Source organism: Coregonus lavaretus (assembly GCF_964263955.1).
Source record: "Coregonus lavaretus genome assembly, chromosome: 1".
NCBI lineage: Eukaryota > Metazoa > Chordata > Actinopteri > Salmoniformes > Salmonidae > Coregonus > Coregonus lavaretus.
In genome coordinates, this window is record NC_139988.1 from 61,857,427 (window position 1) to 61,881,286 (window position 23,860).

Genomic DNA, 23,860 nt, shown 5'->3' on the forward strand with positions numbered 1-23,860 from the left:
TGGCAGCAATTACAGGTGTGAGTCTTTCTAGGTAAGCCTCTAAGAGCTTTGCACACCTCGATTGTACGATATTTGCACATTATTATTTAAAAAAATCTTCAAGCTCTGTCAAATTGATTGTTGATCATTGCTAGACAACCATTTAAGTCTTACCATATTTCTTATTTTATTTGTAAAAAAAATTACCCCCTTTTTCTCCCCAATTTCGTGATATCCAATTGCGATCCAATTACAATCTTGTCTCATTGCTGCAACTCCCCAATGGGCTCGGGAGAGGCGACGGTCGAGTAATGTAGCCTAAATATAGCAGACTAAATAGCCTTGGTTTCTCAAATGACTGCCTCGCCTGGTTCACCAACTACTTCTCAGATAGAGTTCAGTGTGTCAAATCGGAGGGCCTGTTGTCTGGACCTATGGCAGTCTCTATGGGGGTGCCACAGGGTTCAATTCTTGGGCCGACACTTTTCTCCGTGTATATCAATGATGTCGCTCTTGCTGCTGGTGACTCTCAGATCCACCTCTACGCAGACGACACCATTTTGTATACATCTGGCCCTTCATTGGACACTGTGTTAACAAACCTCCAAACGAGCTTCAATGCCATACAACAATCCTTCAGTAGCCTCCAACTGCTCTTAAACACTAGTAAAACTAAATGCATGCTTTTCAATCGAACGCTGCTGGCACCCGCCCACCCGACTAGAATCACCACTCTCGACGGGTCTGACCTAGAGTATGTGGACAACTACAAATACCTAGGTGTCTGGTTAGACTGTAAACTCTCCTTCCAGACTCACATTAAGCATCTCCAATCCAAAGTTAAATCTAGAATCAGCTTCCTATTTCGCAACAAAGCCTCCTTCACTCATGCTGCTAAACATGCCCTCGTAAAACTGACTATCCTACCGATCCTTGACTTCGGCGATGTCATTTACGAAATAGCTTCCAACACTCTACTCAGCAAATTGGATGTAGTCTATCACAGTGCCATCCATTTTGTCACCAAAGCCCCATATACTACCCACTATTGTGACCTGTACGCTGTCGTCGCCAAACCCACTGGCTCCAGGTCATCTATAAATCACTTCTAGGCAAATCCCCACGTTATCTTAGCTCATTGGTCACCATAGCAACACCCACCCGTAGTATGCATTCCAGCAGGTATATCTCACTGGTCATCCCCAAAGCCAACACCTCCTTTGGCCGCCATTCCTTCCAGTTTTCTGCTGCAAATGACTGGAACGAACTGCAAAAATCTCTGAAGCTGGAGACACTTATCTCCCTCACTAACTTTAAGCATCAGTTGTCAGAGCAGCTTACCGATCACTGCACCTGTACCCAGCCCATCTGTAATTAGCCCACCCAACTTACCTCATCCCCATATTGTTATTTACAGGGGCCTCCTGTAGCTCAGTTGGTAGAGCATGGCGCTTGCAACGCCTGGGTTGTGGGTTCGATTCCCACGGGGGGCCAGTATGAAAAATGTATGCACTCACTAGCTGTAAGTCGCTCTGGATAAGAGCGTCTGCTAAATGACAAAAAATGTAAAAAATATTTATTTTGCTCATTTGCACCCCAGTATCTCTATTTGCACATCATCTTCTGCACAACTATCACTCCATTGTTAAAACTAAATTGTAATTATTTTGCACTATGGCCTATTAATTGCCTTATCTCCATAACTTACTGCATTTGCACACACTGTATATAGATTTTCTATTGTGTTATTGACTGTATGTTTTGTTTATTCAATACGTAACTATGTTGTTGTTGTTTTTATCGCACTGCTTTGCTTTATCTAGGCCAGGTCGCAGTTGTAAATGAGAACTTGTTCTCAACTGGCTTACCTGGTTAAATAAAGGTTAAATAAAATAAAAAATAAATAGTGATGGCCCGTTCAATTTGAATAAGAAGAACCCGATTTTATTGCATGTAAGTGGGTGGTTGAGAAGAGATAGTGGTCATAGGACTCAAACCTAGTGATATATATTAACAACAGTGGGATCCAGGTTGTAAAAGTGTCAGCCTGCCTGCCTCCAGTCTGTTAATGACGTGTTCTGTGTTTGTGTGAATCTGTGAGCGTGCTTACTGTGTGAGCTTGCTTACTGTGTGTGAGTGTGCATGTGCCTGCATGTCTCTGTGTGTGTGTGTGTTGTGTTTGTGTGTGTGTGTGTGTACGTGCGTGCATGTCTCTGTGTTTTTGTGTGTATATGTCAGTGGCTGTGAAGCTAAACTCTCCCACTAACAAACTATACAAACTGTCCTGAGTCCTGCTGTCAGTGTGGCAGGCAGTTAGCCTGATAGCCTCTTCTATACAATTGACTTTTATAGGCCCCTGCTTGCCTGCCATTAGGCCTAGTTACTGTTGAAGTGTATTAGCGTTATATGGACTGTTGTTTGCCTTGGCCGATGCAGCAAAAAATGCCTTGTTGTCACTCCTCCACTACCTGTCTGATAAGAAGGTGATAACTGAGTTAGTGCCTGTGCCAAGTGATGCCACAAGTAGACCACTGTCTTGCCTATGGTCATTGGCAAGACAGCTCAAACAGATCTGGGATCAGTCTAGGCAAGACTGGGGCAGAACTGAACTCCAGAGTAGGGTGGGTTGTTGGTGGCTGGAGGGAGTGGGGGTGGATGCTTGCCCAGGACAGTTCTGCTCTGCTTTGAGGTCATAAGGGTTGAACCCAGGGTCCCATGAGGGTTGGTGGTGGAATGTGTGTGTGTGCCTGGCGGGAACCGAATGCTCGGCCGGAGGGCCGTTGCCATGGACGCCACCGGAAGGCAGTTGGCAGAGCACTGCATTGTCATGACAATAAAGCTTGATGCAATTTGAATTTGAAAGGAAAGAATGGAGAATTAGAATAGAGAGAGGGAAACAAGAATAGTCCAGAGAGTGGACATGGAAAAAGGGGCGAGTATGCATCCTATATTATAGTTTGTGAGGTGTGTGTGTCACAGTGTTTGTGTGCGTGTGTGCGTGCTTATGCATGTGTGTGTGTGTGTGTACACTTGTTTATTATGACTTTCAGTCCTCCCATCCAGTCCTCCCACTTTCAGTCATCCCACACACCTCTCTCTTCACTCCTAGCTTGTGATGAGTGTGATAGAAGGAGTCAGGCGCAGGAGGGTAAATCACTGAATACAGAGTTTATTCCGTCGTACACAAATGTGCTGGATAGCGACACACGAAAACAGGCACAGGGGAAACTATCTACCCTGGCAATACACAGTACGGGATACTCCAACAATATACAGGCATAGGGGAAATATCTACCCCGGCAATACAAAAGGGAGAGTAGCTCCACCGAGCTACACTACTCTCACAAATAACAATCACCCACAAGGACAAGGGGGGCAGAGGGAACACTTATACACAGACTAATGAGGGGATAAGAACCAGGTGTGTGTAATTGACAAGACAAGACAAATGGAATGATGATATATGGAGCGGCAGTGGCTAGTAAGCCGGTGACGAAGAACGCCGAAGCCTGCCCGAACAAGGAGGGGAGGCAGCCTCGACGGAAGTCGTGACATAGCTAGTTTACAGCAGTGCCTGTTTTTATTATCACACTTTTGAAAATCACACGCAACTCATGCTCCTTGGATACTGTTACTGTTGGTGCTTAGTCTGCTCACAGATATGACAGACAGTAGGACAGATGGAGTGAGAAAGATAGACAGATAGATAGACGAGTGTGTTCTGGTGTGAGAATTAGTTGCAGTCTCTTGCCAGGATGGTGTGAATGAAGAAAGGAGCGGAGTGATAGCCACGCTGATAATAACTGTCACTGAGGGAGAGAGTTGAATTGAGTTGAATTGAATTGAGAGAGAGAGAGAGAGAGATATCCATTTCAAACAGAGACGAAAACCAGCCAACTTTAGCATTCCAACTTTTTGCAGACTTTTGTTTATATCTGAAATGTATTGCCGGCGACAAAGCCTGTACTTTTATTTCCGTCAACCGACCTAGTCATGACTGCGGCTCTGTGTTTAAAAGTCCCACCAAATTCTCAGTATGAACGTCGCCTTTCATCTTACTGTCTTTGACATGCATTAGATCATGAACATTCTATTGTTGTTCTCCGACATCACACTTATCCTTGTAGTCAGTCCATGGGCCAGACCAAAAGTTTGGCCACTTTGGGGTGGCAAAGGTTTGATGGTAATATATTGTTCCCCGCAAGCCCCTGATCAAATTGATATGTGATACCTTCTCCCATAAAGTAGCTTTCTATGTTTTTCACACCTTTATATATCTTGTTGTATGGGAGTCTATTCAATAGAATGTTCACATGCTCATAAAGAAATTGACTGTGGAACAACAATGGGACATTGTATTGGGTGGATCTCATCTTAAAAACCATGGGATTTGGTACATTTTTGCCATCAGATCTAACGATTTCATAATTGAAACAACAATATTACAAATCGCAGAATTACATATTTGTTTTAGGGAAATTGGTTATACTGGGAAATAATAGAAGTCCAAGAGATCCAGATCTGGTAGCATATTGGTTTTATAGTTGCCACATGTAGTAATCTGTTGTATAGCAATACTCAGGATGCTAAAATGAAAGGTGTGCTCTGTCATTTGTTGAATTGTCCCAGCAAGTTAACACAAAGATTTAGGTAAACACAAGTTATCACTAAAAAGGAACATTGGTGATTATAATAATCTCTTCTGTCCCTGACCATCATGATCTTAAAATTATGCTCTGTAATAGGGCTGTGGCAGTCATGAAATTGTCAGCCGGTTATTGTCATGCAAATGACTGCCGGTCTCACGGTAATTTATCATTAACATAAACACGTTTAGCATCTCCAGGTCTCCAAACATACAAGCCGCATACAAGCTGGTGATGCACACGCCTTTGGAACATCTACATTAAAAAAAAGTATAATAATATTTAATATACACCATCACAATAAATCCATTATTTATTTTAGGCAGATCTAAAGAAACCTTATGATATGAAGAAAATGTATTTCAGAAGAACAGAATATGAGTTGGCCTACTGTATGTTATCTGGCTATGCGCCATGCCATAGGTTGTAGGCTTGTTTTAATTTAGCAAAGAAGATATGCTTATAAGTACCGTGCCATTATTTTATATTATGTAATTTTATAGTAAGAAGAATATAATTGAACTTAGTTGAATAAAATAGAAAGGATATTTTTCCCATTCCTGAGCATGTGAAGTGGCTATGTTGAGCGTAAAAATTATCATTTGAAACAGGTCCTATATGCTAGATTTAGAGTTATTTAGTTGTGAATTATACATACCTTAGAATGTTTTAGAAATCAAAACATATATGGGCTGCATGATGCGACTATAGGCTATTGATGAAAAAGCTTGCACTCCAGTTCCTTGCCTACTCATCAAGTGATCATATTTTCACCCATCAGACTATTCACAATTTAATATGGTCTTTACTAATATGTAAAATTAGTTTCAATTTAGAATGGCCCATTATCAAATGGGCAGGAATAGGGGCATGGGAAAAAATAAATGTCATCTGTATGCACCCGTATAGCGAATGGAGGCCGCTTTCAAGCCGGTTGGTTTATTTCAATTCCATGCGTCAACCACTGTTTGAGGAGCATGCAGCCTCTCGCTCTCCAACCCTGTTCCTGCAGCTACGCAGTGCTTAATTTGGGAAACCAAGTGAAATCTGTTTGGGAACATCAATAGGAACATGTTTTCACAACTAAACATATTTAATTAAACTGTTGACAGCCCCTCTTTGCGTGCTTGAGAAAATAATGAACGAGAGAGAGAGAGAGAAGGAGATGGAAACGCACAGTGGTGAGATATTCTGTAGCTAAAGCCTATTCATTATGAAAATATAAAAAATGCCCTATTACTAGGCTATACAAAATCTAAACTATACAGTGGCTTGCGAAAGTATTCACCCCCCCCCCCCTTGGCATTTTTCCTATTTTGTTGCCTTACAACCTGGAATTAAAATGGATTTTTTGGGGGTTTGTATCATTTCATTTACACAACATGCCTACCACTTTGAAGATACAAAATATTTTTTCTTGTGAAACAAACAAGAAATAAGACAAAAAAACAGAAAACTTGAGCGTGCATAACTATTCATCCCCCCCAAAGTCAATACTTTGTAGAGCCACCTTTTGCAGCATATACAGCTGCAAGTCTCTTGGGGTATGTCTCTATGAGCTTGGCACATCTAGCCGCTGGGATTTTTGCCCATTCTTCAAGGCAAAACTGCTCCAGCTCCTTCAAGTTGGATGGGTTCCGCTGGTGTACAGCAATCTTTAAGTCATACCACAGATTCTCAATTGGATTGAGGTCTGGGCTTTGACTAGGCCATTCCAAGACATTTAAATGTTTCCCCTTAAACCACTCGAGTATTGCTTTAGCAGTATGCTTAGGGTCATTGTCCTGCTGGAAGGTGAACCTCCGTCCCAGTCTCAAATCTCTGGAAGACTGAAACAGGTTTCCCTCAAGAGTTTCCCTGTATTTAGCGCCATCCATCATTCCTTCAATTCTGCCCAGTTTCCCAGTCCCTGCCGATGAAAAACATCCCCACAGCATGATGCTGCCACCACCATGCTTCACTGTGGGGATGGTGTTCTCGGGGTGATGAGAGGTGTTGGGTTTGCGCCAGACATAGCGTTTTCCTTGATGGCCAAAAAACTCAATTTTAGTCTCGTCTGACCAGAGTACATTCTTCCATATGTTTGGGGAGTCTCCCACATGCCTTTTGGCGAACACCAAACGTGTTTGCTTATTTTTTTCTTTAAGCAATGGCTTTTTTCTGGCCACTCTTCCGTAAAGCCCAGCTCTGTGGAGTGGACGGCTTAAAGTGGTCCTATGGACAGATACCCCAATCTCCGCTGTGGAGCTTTGCAGCTCCTTTAGGGTTATCTTTGGTCTCTTTGTTGCCTCTCTGATTAATGCCCTCCCAGCCTGGTCCGTGAGTTTTGGTGGGCGGCCCTCTCTTGGCAGGTTTGTTGTGGTGCCATATTCTTTCAATTTTTTAATTATGGATTTAATGGTGCTCCGTGGGATGTTCAATGTTTCTGATGTTTTTTAATAATCCAAGCCTGATCTGTACTTCTCCACAACTTTGTCCCTGACCTGTTTGGAGAGCTCCTTGGTCTTCATGGTGCCCCTTGGTCTTCATGGTGCCCCTTGCTTAGTGGTGTTGCAGACTCTGGGGTCTTTCAGAACAGGTGTATATATACTGAGATCATGTGACAGATTGTGTGGACTTTATTTAACTAATTATGTGACTTCTGACGGTAATTGGTTGCACCAGATCTTATTTAGGGGCTTCATAGCAAAGGGGGTGAATACATATGCACGCACCACTTTTCCGTTATTTATTTGTTCAAATTTTTTGAAACAAGTTATTTTTTTCATTTCACTTCACCAATTTGTACTATTTTGTGTATGTCCAATACATGAAATCCAAATAAAAATCCATTTAAATTACAGGTTGTAAAGCAACAAAATAGGAAAAAACGCCAAGGTGGATGAATACTTTTGCAAGGCATTGTAATTGTGGGCTAACTCTGTAAGCCGTCCTGCCCAATCAATGAACCAACAGCATCGCCTAGGCCTATACGTTCTCTCCCAGACTCATGGATATAACTTTTGGAGAATAGTGTAAGGTAACCAGTCCATCCACTATGCATAATAATACAATCCACATTCAAAGGACTCCTGAGTGGCGCAGTGGTCTAAGGCACTGCATCGCAGTGCTAACTGTGCCACTAGAGATCCTGGTTCGAATCCAGGCTCTGTCGCAGCCGGCCGCGACCGGGAGACTCATGGGCGGCGCACAATTGGCCCAGCGTCGTCCAGGGTAGGGGAGGGAATGGCCGGCAGGGATGTAGCTCAGTTGATAGAGCATGGCGTTTGCAATGCCAGGGTTGTGGGTTCGATTCCCACGGGGGGCCAGTATAAAAAAATATGTATTCACTAACTGTAAGTCGCTCTGGATAAGAGCGTCTGCTAAATGACGAAAATGTAAAGGCGATTACTAGAATTTGTTTAATTTTGGAGTATAGAATAGACCAATTATGTATCAAAAATATCTTAAATCAGTTTTTAAAATGTTTTTCAGCTATGTGTAATATACAGTAGGCTATGTCTTGTATAACCACACAATCATTATTTAAATTCAGGCTTTTTTTCAGGCTTAGGCTCATATATAAGCTGATGTGTATGCATAAGCTCTAATATGCATATGGGTGTTTTGAATTAATAACCACCTCAGAAAGCTCTGTCCATTTCGTTGAGTTAGGCTTTGAAACAACATCCACAATGACCATGTTTTCCACTCAGTTTCAACCTGTTGTTGAACTTCTTTCTTCAAATGTATCAATCACAGTGAGGTGAGTTTTAAAAGCGCAATACTGTTTTGATGATGTGTTTGATGTGATTTTCAAATGCATTTGCATTGATATCAGAGTGTTTAGAAGGACAATAGAGCCCTGAGTACCAGGCCATTAGCGACCTGGTGGTCGTTAGTGAGTTGGGTACTACCAATGCATGTCCAGAGTGCATAAGAGGAGATTACCGTGACTCAATTAATCATGACTGCCGGTGTGGTGGTAATACGGTCACCACAACAGCCCTACTCTCTAACCTTACAAGTGATTTAATGAAACATGTTACCTAATCATTTTGTAGCCATTAGTTCAATGGCTGGTTGACAAATGTAATTGAAATTATGCAATTGGTGATCCAGCCTTTTAGCAATTGTGAAAGATCCTTTTAGGAATAGTATAGATCCATTTTTCATTGTTTGAAAATAAACAATAGAAATGAGGGATGCAAAACTGACCAAAAACATTTTGGAATAATTTTGCTAATATTTGACAAATATTATATATTTAGCAAATCTGGCTAAGTTGGTTGTGTTATCTGCATAACTTTAATAATGTTTTAATTATCATTAGGCATATTCCACCTATTATTGAAAGAGTTGTGGCAATGTCAGATCAATCCAGTCAAAAGCAATGGAGCTGGTTGGCGGCCAGATTGGGAAATGTGTACCCTATGCTTAAATCAGCAATAGCTAAGCATCATTGTTTAGACTTTTCCTAGCTTTATGTAAAGTATGGTGCATTTATTATAAAGGCGTTTTCAGGAAATTCGTTATTTGTGCCTCTTTGCTAGACGTAATGTATTACTATGGGATTTCATATAAGGGTGCAATGTACTGGGCAGGTTTCACGTCACATTTCTTGATGTCAATACAATTTATAGAATCATATTGCATATAATTTAAATAAATAAACATCAGTGAATGCTTCTAGAACAATTGCAAAAATGTTTTTATGTAATATATTTGAAACAGCTACAAAACCTTTCTGGGGCATATTTTTTACAACTATTCTGGTCATATTTAGCTAAAAACATATAACTGACATACTTGCAACACACAATTTAAGCCATTATTGGTCTTATTACACCAATTCTTTATTCAGTTATGGCCATGCTCAATCAATGCAGTTCCTTCCCATTTAAATGAATGGCCACCATCTTGAATGAAAATAGGCTGCTGGGACTGATTATCGACAACATCTATGATGACTGTATATATCTAAAAAACTTCCCCAATGGATCTCCTTGTTCTGTGTGAAATTTGGTGTAGTTATCATCTAGGGTACCATATGGTAATAGAGCACATCCCAATATTGTCCATTCTGGCTTGAGATACCCCAAAATGCGTACATATGTGACTCGTTTCAGGGAACTAGGCGTCACTACCTCACAGGAGAGCCATTTGAACGTAAACCTTTTTTAAAAAATCAAAATGCGTTTTATGGCAGAAATGCCTTCTGGAACATGTGAACTTTCATGTGCCTTAATAACAAACTTGCAAGCCATCTGTAAATACGAATACAATTGTTAAATTACGAGCCTAGTTGGTTTAGCCATGGAAAAAGACAGGAACCTTCCCGTTAGCCATGATTGGCTGAAATAATGGATGGGCTGGACATGCCGAGAGATGAGTTCGGATTGGTCTGCCATGTAGCACGCTTCTGTCTATAATATGATCTGGTCAGTATTTGTAGGTAATCCTTTCTAATGGGGCTTTTTTTTTTAAGGTATCAAAGTGTTGCTCTCCACTTTCTGGAAGACTGAGTTTTGAAATCAGTGGAAGGCCCGGTGGAATTAGAGTATGATAGCTAAGGAGATGGAGTAAATTCTGGCCTTTGATTGCAAATATGCAGAGGGAGTCGAAAAGAGAACACACAGAATGCTGTATAAAACACCTGTCTCTGGATTACATCTTCAAATTAAGGGCAACCATGGCATCCGTGACAGAGATAGTCTAGCTAGCTTCATTTTCAGGTATTACACGTTTCTAATTTAGTCAGAAAGTCGTTTTCATTTCAAGTTAAAGCGTACTGTTAGGTAGCTAGCTAATGTTAGCTGGCTGGCTCGCTAGATAACGTTACGTGTATTTGCATTGCTAGTTATAGCCTAATGTTAGCTAGCTAACATTGAACCTGGTTGGTTAGCTACCTGCAGATACATGCAGGGTAGTAACGTTATGAGTTGGGATTATGGTTAATTGTTTAGCTAGCTAGCTACATGTCTAAACAAAAGGCTCCACTATGCAAGTAACCATTTCAATAGAATGTTCATGATGTCACTGCGACAACTGTCGATAGACGTAGCTGGTAAATTCGCTCTGTCTATCTACTCCGATTTCAGAGCACTCTCGTCTGAGTGTGCCAGAGCAGAGAATAACTGACAAATTTACAAACGCTCAACACCCGTTGAATATGGCCGGTGTCAGTAAACGTCGGCAAAAAAGCTTAATTAAATTGTTGCCAGCAGCACAGTTACAGTCACCAATGCTCTGGATAACATAAAAACAGCCTAACCAGCTCTGCTAGGGCGAGTAAAAGGTTCAGAGTGAGCTGTTCTCTCATGTGTCTTTAAGTAGCTAGCAAGCTAGCCAATGTTAGCCAGTTAGCTTGGGAGCCTGACTGCTGTTGTTAGTTCAGAACGCTCGGATCAACCCTACTCCTCAGCCAGTGTCCAGTGTGCGCTCTGAGCGCTCCGAGAGCGAAACGCTCTGAATTTACGAACCGACAATCTGACAACGCTCTGAGTTTATGAATGCCCAGGGTGCACTCTGGCACTCCAGATTGAATTAATGAATACACCCGTAGGATAAACCAGCCTTTAGTCTTGAAATCTTTGGTTGTTTAGTACATGTCCTCACATGTGAATCCTTAAAGAGAAAGAGGGTGTGAACGATGCTGAATGGGTGTAGACAAAGAAGAGCTCTCCAGTAGGTTTACCAAAACATTCAAGGGCCATTTTCTCAAAAGTGAGGTTACAAGTTTATCAACTTTCAAAGCAGAATTACTTTCCCATTGTTCCTCAACTGTAGTGTATGATAAACCATTTTCTAGCTCTGACTGGTAACTGATGGTGCCGGAGTAGATGGCTGCCGTTTTACAGCGCTCTAACCAATTGTACTATGATGTGTGTTTTTTCGCGCTATTTGTAATTTATTCTGTACATAATGTTTCTGCCATCATCTCTTATAACCAAAAAGAGCTTCTGGATATCAGGACAGCGATTACTCACCTCGTACTGGACGAATATTTTTTCTTCAACGAGGCGGCCGCGAAGGATATCCTACAGACACCCGACAAGGCCCAAATCCCTGTCATTCGCAGGAGAAAGAGACGGAGATATCGTGGACGTAGGTCGGGGTGCCTCGTAAGGATCCGACGGCGAGCGAGTAAACTGCCTCTTCCATCAATCCTGTTAGCCAATCTTCGATCATTGGAAAATAAATTAGATGACCTACGATTACGCTTATCCTACCAACGGGACATTAAAAACTGTAATATCTTATGTTTCACTGAGTCGAGGCTGAACGACGACATGGACAACATACAGCTAGTGGGCTATACGCTACATCGGCAGGATAGAACGGCTGACTCCGGTAAGACAAGGGGTGGCGGTCTGTGTATATTTGTAAACAACAGCTGGTGCACAAAATCAAATACTAAGGAAGCTTCGAGGTTTTGCTCGCCTGAGGTAGAGTACCTTATGATAAGCTGTAGACTACACTATTTACCAAGAGAGTTTTCATCTATATTTTTCATAGCTGTCTATTTACCACCACAAACCAATGCTGGCATTAAGATTGCACTCAATGAGCTGTATAAGGCCATAACTAAACAGGAACACGCTCATCCAGAGGCAGCGCTCCTAGTGGCCGGGGACTTTAATGCAGGGAAACTTAAATCCGTTCTACCTAATTTCTACCAGCATGTTAAATGTGCAACCAGCGGGAAAAAAACTCTAGACCACCTTTACTCCACACACAGAGACGCATACAAAGCTCTCCCTTGCCCTCCATTTGGCAAATCTGACCATAACTCTATCCTCCTGATTCCTGCTTATAAGCAAAAACTAAAGCAGGAAGCACCAGTGACTCGGTTAATAAAGAAGTGGTCAGATGACGCAGATGCTAAGCTACAGGACTGTTTCGCTAGCACAGACTGGAACATGTTCCGGGATTCTTCAGATAGCATTGAGGAGTACACCACATCAGTCACTGGCTTCATCAATAAGTGCATCGATGACGTCGTCCCCACAGTGACCGTACGTACATACCCCAACCTTAAGCCATGGATTACAGGCAACATCCGCACTGAGCTAAAGGGTAGAGCTGCCGCTTTCAAGGAGCGGGACTCTAACCCGGACGCTTATAAGAAATCCCGCTATGCCCTCCGACGAACCATCAAACAGGCAAAGAGTCAATACAGGACTAAGATTGAATCGTACTACACCGGCTCTGATGCTCGTCGGATTTGGCAGGGCTTGAAAACTATTACAGACTACAAAGGGAAGCACAGCTGCGAGCTGCCCTGTAGCACAAGCCTACCAGACGAGCTAAACCACTTCTATGCTCGCTTCGAGGCAAGCAACACTGAAGCATGCATGAGAGCACCAGCTGTTCCGGATGACTATGTGATCACACTCTCCGTAGTCGATGTGAGTAAGACTTTAAAGCAGGTCAACATTCACAAGGCCGCAGGGCCAGACGGATTACCAGGACGTGTACTCCGAGCATGTGCTGTCCAACTGGCAAGTGTCTTCACCGACATTTTTGACATGTCCCTGACTGAGTCTGTAATACCAACATGTTTCAAGCAGATCACCATAGTCCCCGTGCCCAAGGACACTAAGATAACCTCCCTAAATGACTACCGACCCGTAGCACTGACATCTGTAGCCATGAAGTGCTTTGAAAGGCTCATGGCTCACATCAACACCATTATCCCAGAAACCCTAGACCCACTCCAATTTGCATACCGCCCCAACAGATCCACAGATGATGCAATCTCTATTGCACTCCACACTGCCCTTTCCCACCTGGACAAGAGGAACACCTACATGAGAATGCTATTCATTGACTACAGCTCAGCGTTCAACACCATAGTGCCCTCAAAGCTCATCACTAAGCTAAGGATCCTGGGAGTAAACACCTCCCTCTGCAACTGGATCCTGGACTTCCTGACGGGCCGCCCCCAGGTGGTAAGGGTAGGTAACAACACATCTGCCACGCTGATCCTCAACATGGGGGCCCCTCAGGGGTGCGTGCTCAGTCCCGTCCTGTACTCCCTGTTCACCCATGACTGCATGGCCAGGCACGACTCAAACACCCTCATTAAGTTTGCCGACGACACAACAGTGGTAGGCCTGATCACCGACAACGATGAGACAGCCTATAGGGAGGAGGTCAGAGACCTGGCCGTGTGGTGCCAGGATAACAACCTCTCCCTCAACGTGACCAAGACAAAGGAGTTGATTGTGGACTACAGGAAAAAAAAGAGGACTGAGCACACCCCCATTCTCATCGACGGGGCTGTAGTGGAACAGGTTGAAAGCTTCAAGTTCCTTGGGGTCCACATCACCAACAAACTATCATGGTCCAAACACACCAAGACAGTCGTGAAGAGGGCACGACAAAACCTATTCCCCCTCAGGAGACTGAAAAGATTTGGCATGGGTCCTCAGATCCTCAAAAAGTTCTACAGCTGCACCATCGAGAGCATCCTGACTGTTTGCATCACCGCCTGGTATGGCAACTGCTCGGCCTCTGACCGCAAGGCAGTACAGAGGGTAGTGCGTACGGCCCAGTACATCACTGGGGCCTAGCTTCCTGCCATCCAGGACCTCTATACCAGGCGGTGTCAGAGGAAGGCCCTCAAAATTGTCAAAGACTCCAGCCACCCTAGTCATAGACTGTTCTCTCTGCTACCGCACGGCAAGCGGTACCGGAGCGCCAAGTGTAGGTCTAAAAGGCTTCTCAACAGCTTCTAACCCCAAGCCATAAGACTTCTGAACAGCTAATCATGGCTACCCGGACTATTTGCACCCCCGCCCCATCTTTTTACGCTGCTGCTACTCTGATAATTATTTATGCATAGTCACTTTAACTCTACCCACATGTACATAATACCTCAACTTTCTCAACTAGCCGGTGCCCCGCACATTGACTCTGCACCGGTACCCCCCTGTTTATAGCCTCCCTACTGTTATTTTATTTTACTTCTGCTCTTTTTTTCTCAACACTTTTTTGTCGTTGTTGTTTTATTTTACTTTTTTATAAAAAAAAAAAATGCATTGTTGATTAAGGGCTGTAAGTAAGCATTTTACGGTAATGTCTACACCTGTTGTATTCGAGGCATGTGGCAAATTTGATTTGATTTGATTTGAGTCTCTACTTTTATCCAATGTAAAAAACAGCATTTCAAATTTTGCTACATAAGTCTGAATCGAGCAGATCGTTCACATATGACCTTTGACCCCCCAAAGTGCACCCATAGAGATGTCATTATCATTCCAATTGTTTCATACATTAATGTGTGTTGTTTTTATGAAGTTAATAACATATAAAATATCCTTAGTTTGAGAAGATTGTTCCCTGATAATAAAATATTACATTTCATACCCTCAATCCTGTTAGCACAACTAAACGTATAGGGGTCATAACATATAATGCAGTGATACCCACATTTAGCTACCTCCGATACATGGGTATCATACCAAAATATAACCGACAGTCATGGACCTTAATGAAAATCATCATTAGACTTTTCCACCCCAAAGTGGCCAAATATGTGAAATGTGTCCCTCTGGCCCATGGACTATCATCATTATAGGGAGTCCAATCAAAAACACATATGTTCATTGTGTAGATAATCCTCTAAGAAAACCTATGGTCAAACCCTCATGTCTCTATCATAATCCGTTCAAAAGTTATTCAAGTTTTTACCCTTGTAGGATGGCCAGAATTAGGGTCACTAAATCAATGGAGGCCAGATAAAAAGTTGTCAAAAATCTGGAAAATTGCATTGCGTCAGCTAGGCTGGATTCTGTGCAAGAATTAAGGCTACTGGCTATGTGACAGGCTCACTTTCCCATTTAACTCGTCATCTTTCTTCTCGAATCCGCAGTACATAAAACAGTATAGAGGTAAGATGGGTATATGAGACATGATGTAGTATTTTAATATTTTAGTATACGCTTTTCATATTAATTCGAAATTCTTGTTATTTTTAGAAGATTTCTCACAAAAACAAGCGTATCTCCTGTGAAATGTCAACGGAGCACTGAGCGTATACTAAGCTTTCTATTTTCAAAGCCTTTTACATTTAATTCAGCTCGTGTCATGCTAATTTAGCTTTTTGAGACCCACGGAAACAACTTTGAAGACGACGACCACAAAATGTAAAATCCTCAAACGTTGTTTTGAGAAACCTGTGTCATATAAATGGTAAAATTCCGTGATAGTATTGCATTTTAGAACCCCGCTCCCCCTGTCGCTCCAAGATGAATGGTTTTGACCACTAAAGTTTTAGGCAAATTCATTTTGCATGGCCCGGTGTGCAGAGTTTGCTCATTTTCGACCATTCTATTGATCCTAAAGAGAAATCTCCAACCCACCCGGTGCACCCGGCCATGCAAAACGAACTTGCCCATTACTTCAATACATGCTCCAAAGCGTTCAATAGTTAGGCTATCCATATTACCTGAGCTTATATTCTTTCTATTTCTATGGCGGATTCGCGGCCGCAATTTAGATAACACATTGATATATAGCTGTGCAATTTAGAAAATGCATTGATATATAGCTGTGCAATTTAGATAATGCATTGATATATAGCTGTGCAATTTAGATAATGCATTGATAGCTAGCTAGCTTGCTGAAATGATATCAGAGAGAACAAAGAATATATGTTCGTGTGCATGTCCAAATATGAATGACGTCTGGAATTATCAAACGGCAAGAGTCAGACCAACGTCATCCCTCAACATGTCAACAGCTCGTATAGGCAGGGTTTAGCTGAGACTCATCTCTTGACAGGTAGGCTGGTAGTAAGCTTGGGCGGTATACCGAATATACCGTATACCGGGGTATTTGGAAAAATCCATGGGATAACTTTGAAATGTTTTTCAATACATGTTAATATTTTTAGCTAATTTTTAAGTAAATACCGGCAGTCAAACTTGTGCGTATGATCGCGTTATTCATTTCACCTGTCACATTATTTTTGCATTATGAAGCTTACCGTAGTTCCCCAGAGCAGTTGAGCCAGTCATGTGTTTGTTTGTAAATAGCAGAATGGGAGAAAGCGGGAGCAGGTGAGTCCAGCTGTGTATTGACAGGGGTCGCGTTTTATATTGAAAGTCTGGTGTTTTTTTGGCTTCAATAGAGTGATCAGGGACGTGCAACTATAGTTTCCCTTCACAGAAAATACATTAGTGCAACACATTTGGCAGATAATAGCTTCATTGTCATCAGATGACAACAGAAGTGCATCACTATTTGGCTGGCAGCCACACAGGTAAATGAGACAATGAAAAAGCACATATTTTTTGGCAAAAAACGATGAATGGCCATCATATTTCTAATGTTTATCATAGAAAGAATGTAACCAGCTACATTTCCTAATGTTTTTCTTAAAGTTAATCTTGCATTTTACCGGAGAAAAGTAGGCTGGCTACACCGAGAAAAGTACAGAAGATGTAGCTACATATCAGTCAGAGCATTGTCTTTTGATAGAATGCCCGTTCGTGAATTCTCATCCGAGTGGAGAAGTGCAACTGAAGCAAAAAATGTGTTTAATGCTGAGCAGAAATTACAATAAGAAGCATTTTAGATCTGCGTTTACAAAACGCAGCAAGATATTTGTAATGAGTTGTATTTTTATTTTGATGGGGAGAAAGGGAGGGAGAGCTGACTGGTAGGAATGGAGAGAGGTGTCTAGGAGTAAGATGAGTTAATATCAGAACACATCCCCGTGGTGTAGAAGGAGGAGAATGAGCTGAAAAGAGGTGGTTTTCAAACCCTCAACTCAGCCCTCCACTGAGATGCTGCATTGTAACAAAGCCCATGGCCACAATCTGCTGTGTGGGTTATGGTTAGTGAATTTGGAGTGTGTGTGTGTTTCGATGTGTGAGTGTGGTGGTCCCCATGCTTCCCATGAATAATTGGGAATCCAGAAGGTGTCAACAGGTTTAGGGATGGGGTCAGGGTCAGGTCAACAGAGTCATGAGAGGAGGAAGATGTGAAAGAGAGGTGGTTTTCAAACCCTCAACTCAGCCCTCCACTGAGATGCTGCATTGTAACAAAGCCCATGGCCACAATCTGCTGTGTGGGTTATGGTTAGTGAATTTGGAGTGTGTGTGTGTTTCGATGTGTGAGTGTGGTGGTCCCCATGCTTCCCATGAATAATTGGTAATCCAGAAGGTGTCAACAGGTTTTGGGATGGGGTCAGGGTCAGGTCAACAGAGTCATGGGAGGAGGAAAAGGAGAGGAGGAAGACGTGAAAGAGAGGAATGAGGGAGGAGAGGCATTGATGAAGATGGACAGATGTACACACAGCAGAGAAGAGAGATACAACACCTCAAAGTAACACTTAAGCATGCCTTTCCAAGTGTTCACCATTTGGAGTTATTTAACCATGTCCTGCCCCACCCCCCATTCTGTATGTGTGATGCATGGTGCCTGTCATAGTATATGGCCATCCCCTCTCAGTTTTGTGTATATTGGCTTTCTGTACACCCCTTCTCTCTCACCTGTGTTGACAGAAAGACAGAGAGGCCTAGCTCCCTAACTGAGGGCCTGAATCAGGCCTAGTGGAAGGCAACAGGCTAACACAACAGCTCTTTCCATAGGCTTTGACCACACAATGGAGGGAAACGCAAGGGTCAATAATGATGAAATTAAAGTAGTATGGAAAACTATGTAGGGAAAAAAACCAAAGATGGTGAATATAGCCCCCATCAATCAACACACACACTCCTCCCCAGACCACACACAGTGGGTGATGGTGGTGGGTGGAGAGGGAGGGCTTAATTATTTCCGAAGTGAAGGAAAGATAAAAAAAATATCACAGTACCGGAACTATACCTGTGTGGGGCAATGTGCCTGGGGGGAGTGCTTAGAGCCTTGCACACACGTTCTGGCCTGGCCGGCTGCCTGCGAGTGGAATAAACGTTCTCTTCCTGCCGAGGGGTGTGCTGAGGCAATGAAGGAGGAATGTACTTAGGGAGGTGTGCTGAGGTACAGGAAAGGTTGGGAGTGCCTCTGTACTATGCCTCTAACTATTACTGTACAGTCAGCCAAATGTAGACTGTCTAAGAGACGTTAGCCACGTACAATATTTTTTTAAATGGAAAACACGCACACACACATTACTGCAATAATATTGCAATAAACGATCCCAAAATGTTGCACCTCTACCAAGTTTTTGTTGTTGTAATGAAGGGCTCTACTGAGTGTTGAAATCTGTAGACTGAGTGCGTCAAATCAAGGCAGAGGTTTGATACTAGATTTACCATGGTTGTACACTACCGGTCAAAAGTTTGAAAACACCTACTCATTCAAGGGTTTTTCTTTATTTTTACTATTTTCTACATTGTAGAATAATAGTGAAGACATCAAAACTATGAAATAACACATATGGAATATTGTAGTAACCAAAAAAGTGTTAAACAAATCAAAATATATTTGAAATGTGAGATTCTTCAAATAGCCACCCTTTGCCTTGATGACAGCTTTGCACACTCTTGGCATTTTCTCAGCCAGCTTCACCTGGAATGATTTTACAATAGTCTTGAAGGAGTTCACACATATGCTGAGCACTTTTTGGCAGCTTTTTCTTCACTCTGCGGTCCGACTCATCCCAAACCATCTCAGTTTGGTTGAGGTCGGGGGATTGTGGAGGCCAAGTCATCTGATGCAGCACTCCATCACTCTCCTTCTTGGTAAAATAGCCCTTACACAGCCTGGAGGTGTGTTGGGTCATTGTCCTGTTGAAAAACAAATGATAGTCCCACTAAGCCCAAACCAGATGGGATGGGGTATCGCTGCAGAATGCTGTGGTAGCCATGCTGGTTAAGTGTGCCTTGAAATCACAGACAGTGTCACCAGCAAAGCACCCCACACCATAACACCTCCTCCTCCATTCTTTACTGTGGGAAATACACATGCAGAGATCATCCGTTCACCCACACCGCGTCTCACAAAGACATGGCGGTTGGAACCAAAAATCTCCAATTTGAACTCCAATTTGAACAGACCAAAGGACTCATTTCCACCAGTCTAATGTCCATTGCTCATGTTTCTTGGCCCAAGCCAGTCTCTTCTTATTATTGGTGTCCTTTAGTAGTGGTTTCTTTGCAGCAATTCGACCATGAAGGCCTGTTTCACACAGTCTCCTCTGAACAGTTGATGTTGAGATGTGTCTGTCACTTTATTTGGGCTGCAATTTCTGAGGCTGGTAACTCTAATGAACTTATCCTCTGCAGCAGAGGTAATTCTGGGTCTTCCTTTCCTGTGGTGGTCCTCATGAGAGCCAGTTTCATCATAGCGCATAGTGCAACTGCACTTGGAGAAACTTTCAAAGTTCTTGAAACTTTCCATATTGACTGACCTTCATGTCTTAAATTAATGATGGACTGTCATTTCTCTTTGCTTATTTGAGCTGTTCTTGCCATAATATGGACTTGGTCTTTTACCAAATAGGGCTATCTTCTGTATACCTCACTACTTTGTCACAACACAACTGATTGGCTCAAAGGCATTAAGAAGGAAAGAAATTCAACACATTAACTTTTAACAAGGCACACCTGTTAATTGAAATGCATTCCAGGTGACATTCCAGGTGAGAGAATGCCAAGAGTGTACAAAGCTGTCATCAAGGCAAAGGGTGGCTATAAAACAGCTTTCACCCTTTCTTGTCTGGCTTGTCTTTCTGATGGGAGTAGGGGATTTTAAAAATACACTGAACAAAAATATAAATGCAACATGCAACAATTACAAAGATTTTACTGAGTTACAGTTCATATAAGGAAATCAGTCAATTTAAATAAATTCATTAGGCCCTAATCTATGGATTTCAGATGACTGGGAATACAGATATGCATCTGTTGGTCACAGATACCTTAAAAAAAAGGCAGGGGCGTGGATCAGAAAACCAGTCAGTGTCTGGTGTGACCACCATTTGCCTGATGCAGCTCGACACATCTCCTTCGCATAGAGTTGATCAGGCTGTTGATTGTGGCCTGTGGAATGTTGTCCCACTCCTCTTCAGTGGCTGTGCGAAGTTTCTGGATATTGGCTGGATGTGGAGGTCCTGGGCTGGAGTGGTTACACGTGCTCTGGTTGCGAGGCCAGTTGGACGTACTGCCAAATTCTCTAAAATGACATTTGAGGCTTATGATAGAGAAATTAACATGGTGTGCATGCTCCCTCAAAACTTGTGGCCTTTTATTGTCCACCTGTGTAATGATCATGCTGTTTAATCAGCTTCTTGATATGCCACACCTGTCAGGTGGATGGATTATCTTGGCAAAGGAGAAATGCTCACTAACAGGAATGTAAACAAATTTGTGCACAACATTTTAGAGAAATAAGCTTTTTGTGCGTATGGATCATTTCTGGGATCTTTTATTTCAGCTCATGAAACATGGGACCAACACTTTACATGTTGCATTTAGATTTTTGTTCAGTGTATATATTTTTTTATTTTGGAGGTATCTGTCTTTCCCTGCTGTACTCACATTGGCTGCCTGGTATTTGTGCTGAAAGGGAGGGGGTCTGTCTATCTGTCTGGGCACAATGATTGGTCGTTATTCTCACAGGCTCCGCCTCCACCTCCGTGCCACTGTCTACCCTCTGCTTTGGGCCATAACTGCATGCTTTACATTTTAGCCATTTAGCAGACGCTCTTATCCAGAGCAACTTACATGAGCAATTAGAGTTAAGTGCCTTGCTTAAGGGCACATCGACAGATTTTTCACCTAGTCGGCTCGGGGATTAGAACCAGCGACCTTTCGGTTACTGGCACAATGATCTTACCCACTAAGCTACCTGCCGCCCTACACATGAAAACACAACCCAACACTAAAGATAATGTAAAGGGTATGGCTGAATGAGGGTTGTCATCCTAATTTATGGTTTTAAGATTAAACAATTTGGGCCTCCTCTCTCTCTGTATCACTCCTCTTGGCTTTACGTTGATTTAAGTGCATCCATGGGGTTATGTGGTGTTATTTTTTTATTTCTTACACTATTGCTTGTTTCTTCCTCTCCCACCTTTCTCCCTGTCTTTCTTCCCTCCTTTCTGTGCACACCCCTCCTTGGCCTCCTCCTCCCTTTTCTTCGCTCTGCAGAGCCTCCGACCAAATACCAAATCTCTAAGCCCACCGTGTGCTCGGTGCACCCGGGGGAACTGCTGAAGCTCAACTGCCCTCTGCCTGGGGAGGTGGGGACCATCACCTGGACTAAGGACGGTTCCTCTCTGGGGGTCAACAACCGCACGCTGATAGAGCGGGAGGTGCTGCAGATCCGCGACGCCTCGCCCAAGGACTCTGGCCTGTACGCATGCAGCACCGTGGGCCCTCAGGGCAGCGACACGCTCTGCTTCATAGTGAACGTCACAGGTGAGTCAGGGAGCCAGGCAGGAGGCAGGACAGGGGGTAACCAGCCAGTCAGCCAGCCAGCCTGTCAGGGCAGGGAGCAGCCAATAAGCCAGAGCTGGGAGAAACGAGCCAGCCAACCAGCCAGCTAGGGCAGGACAGGGACAGACAAAGGTAGGGTTGGTCATAGTGTAGGTCCTACACTCTTAGAAAAAAAGGTGCTAAGTAGAACCATATAGGGTTCTTCGGTTTGTCCCCATAGGGGAACCCTTTTTGGTGCTAGGTAGAACCCTTTGCAGAGGGTTCTACCTAGAACCCTCTATGAAGGGTTCTTCATAGAACCCTCTGTAAACTGTAATAGCTAGAAGTCTCTATAAATGGTTCTTCATAGAACCCTCTACAAAGAGCTCTACCAAGAACCCTTTTATCCTCTAAAGGTTCTTCATAGAACCCTTTAATCTTTAAAGGGTTCTTCCTAGAACCCTCCATGAACGGTTCTACCATTCTTATTTGCATATTTTTTATGACAATACATTGCATACAGTATATCATAAGGCCTTTCTTTCAGGGCTTAGTTATACCCTAACACAGCGGTCGGAAACTCCTGATTTACAGACCACATTAGGCCTGCAAGTCACATTATGCTGGCTTGCAAAGTGATGTGTAATTCCTATTGGAATCCCAATAGGAATTAGTGAGGATACCCAACAATTGGACATTTTAATCACCTGCAACCTGTATTTAGAATGACAGCCAGGGTGGCGTACATTAGGGTTGAATATTTGCCCGGTATTTTACAAATGTTCCATCCCAAGAATAAATCACTTTTCTCCCGGGTGACCTGGTATTTCCCGCCAAAACCGAAAGTGTCATTCTAAAGCATATAAAGTATATAAATATGTCTGGGTTTAATTCAAGCCTGATACTACCTGAGCCCTACATAATATTTCCCCTAATATTGTGTGACGTGCATATCCTCCTCTTTTTCTCTCTATTGTTGCTGCATTTCTTCCTTGCTTTCAACAGTTAAATGAAATTAGTTTTGTTGGCTATATCTTCATCATTATAATGACATGCTTGAATAACATAGGACTAGAATAAGATGTAGACGTCCTTCACTTCTCTTCACGAAGATTGAATGGTTATGGGTGACGGTCTGAATAAAAAACTGTTAGCGTTCTCTTCCTTCAAAAGTTCAAAAAGTTACCATGATGAGATGATACATGCATTGTGAACTGCGCTCCTACTGAGATGCGCTGTCTGTCCCCACCCTGAGCGTTGATGATTGATCATGCAGATAGCAGAGAGAAGGCCATAGAGAAGCCAGATTTAGACATCACATTATTTAGCAGTTCCATTTCAAGTCATGCTGTTGATAGAAGTAATTTATAATAATTTACCAGTTTCTCGCAGTTATTTATCCTGGGAAAAGGGAGTGGGTTTGGGCGGTAAAACTCAGTAACCTGTTTCCCGGTATTCAACCCTCCAAATTGATTATTGATACTACCTAAATCATGTAAACTGGAACAACCATCTCACTAACTGGTATATTAAGTCAAACTACTAACAGATTGGATTAGTTTAGAAAAATATATGTTATTTATCTTTGTGTAGCATAAGATTAATCAACCAATCAATCAAGTGTCTTGCAAAAGTATTCATTCCCCTTGGCATTTTTCCTATTTTGTTGCATTACAACCTGTAATTTAAATAGATTTGTATTTTTATTTCATGTAATGGACATACACAAAATAGTCAAAATTGGTGAAGTGAAATGAAAAAAATAACATGTTTCAAAATATTTGAAAGTATAAATAATGGAAAAGTCTATGTATTCACCCCCTTTGCTATGAATCCCCTAAATAAGATCTGGTGCAACCAATTACCTTCAGAAGTCACATAATT

The 23,860-nt window shown here is 42.5% G+C and overlaps 1 protein-coding gene across 2 annotated transcripts in view; it reads left to right on the top strand.

The window, feature by feature from the left end:
* The window catches only part of LOC311136938 (fibroblast growth factor receptor 2-like), a 107,083-nt gene that overhangs the window by 16,670 nt on the left and 66,553 nt on the right, over nucleotides 1-23,860 (top strand). For both annotated transcript variants that reach the window (XM_084171262.1, XM_084171261.1), the window contains exon 3: nucleotides 21,710-21,979. In XM_084171262.1, the coding sequence (XP_084027388.1) occupies nucleotides 21,710-21,979 (270 nt within the window). The remainder of the gene's footprint in view (nucleotides 1-21,709; nucleotides 21,980-23,860) is intronic.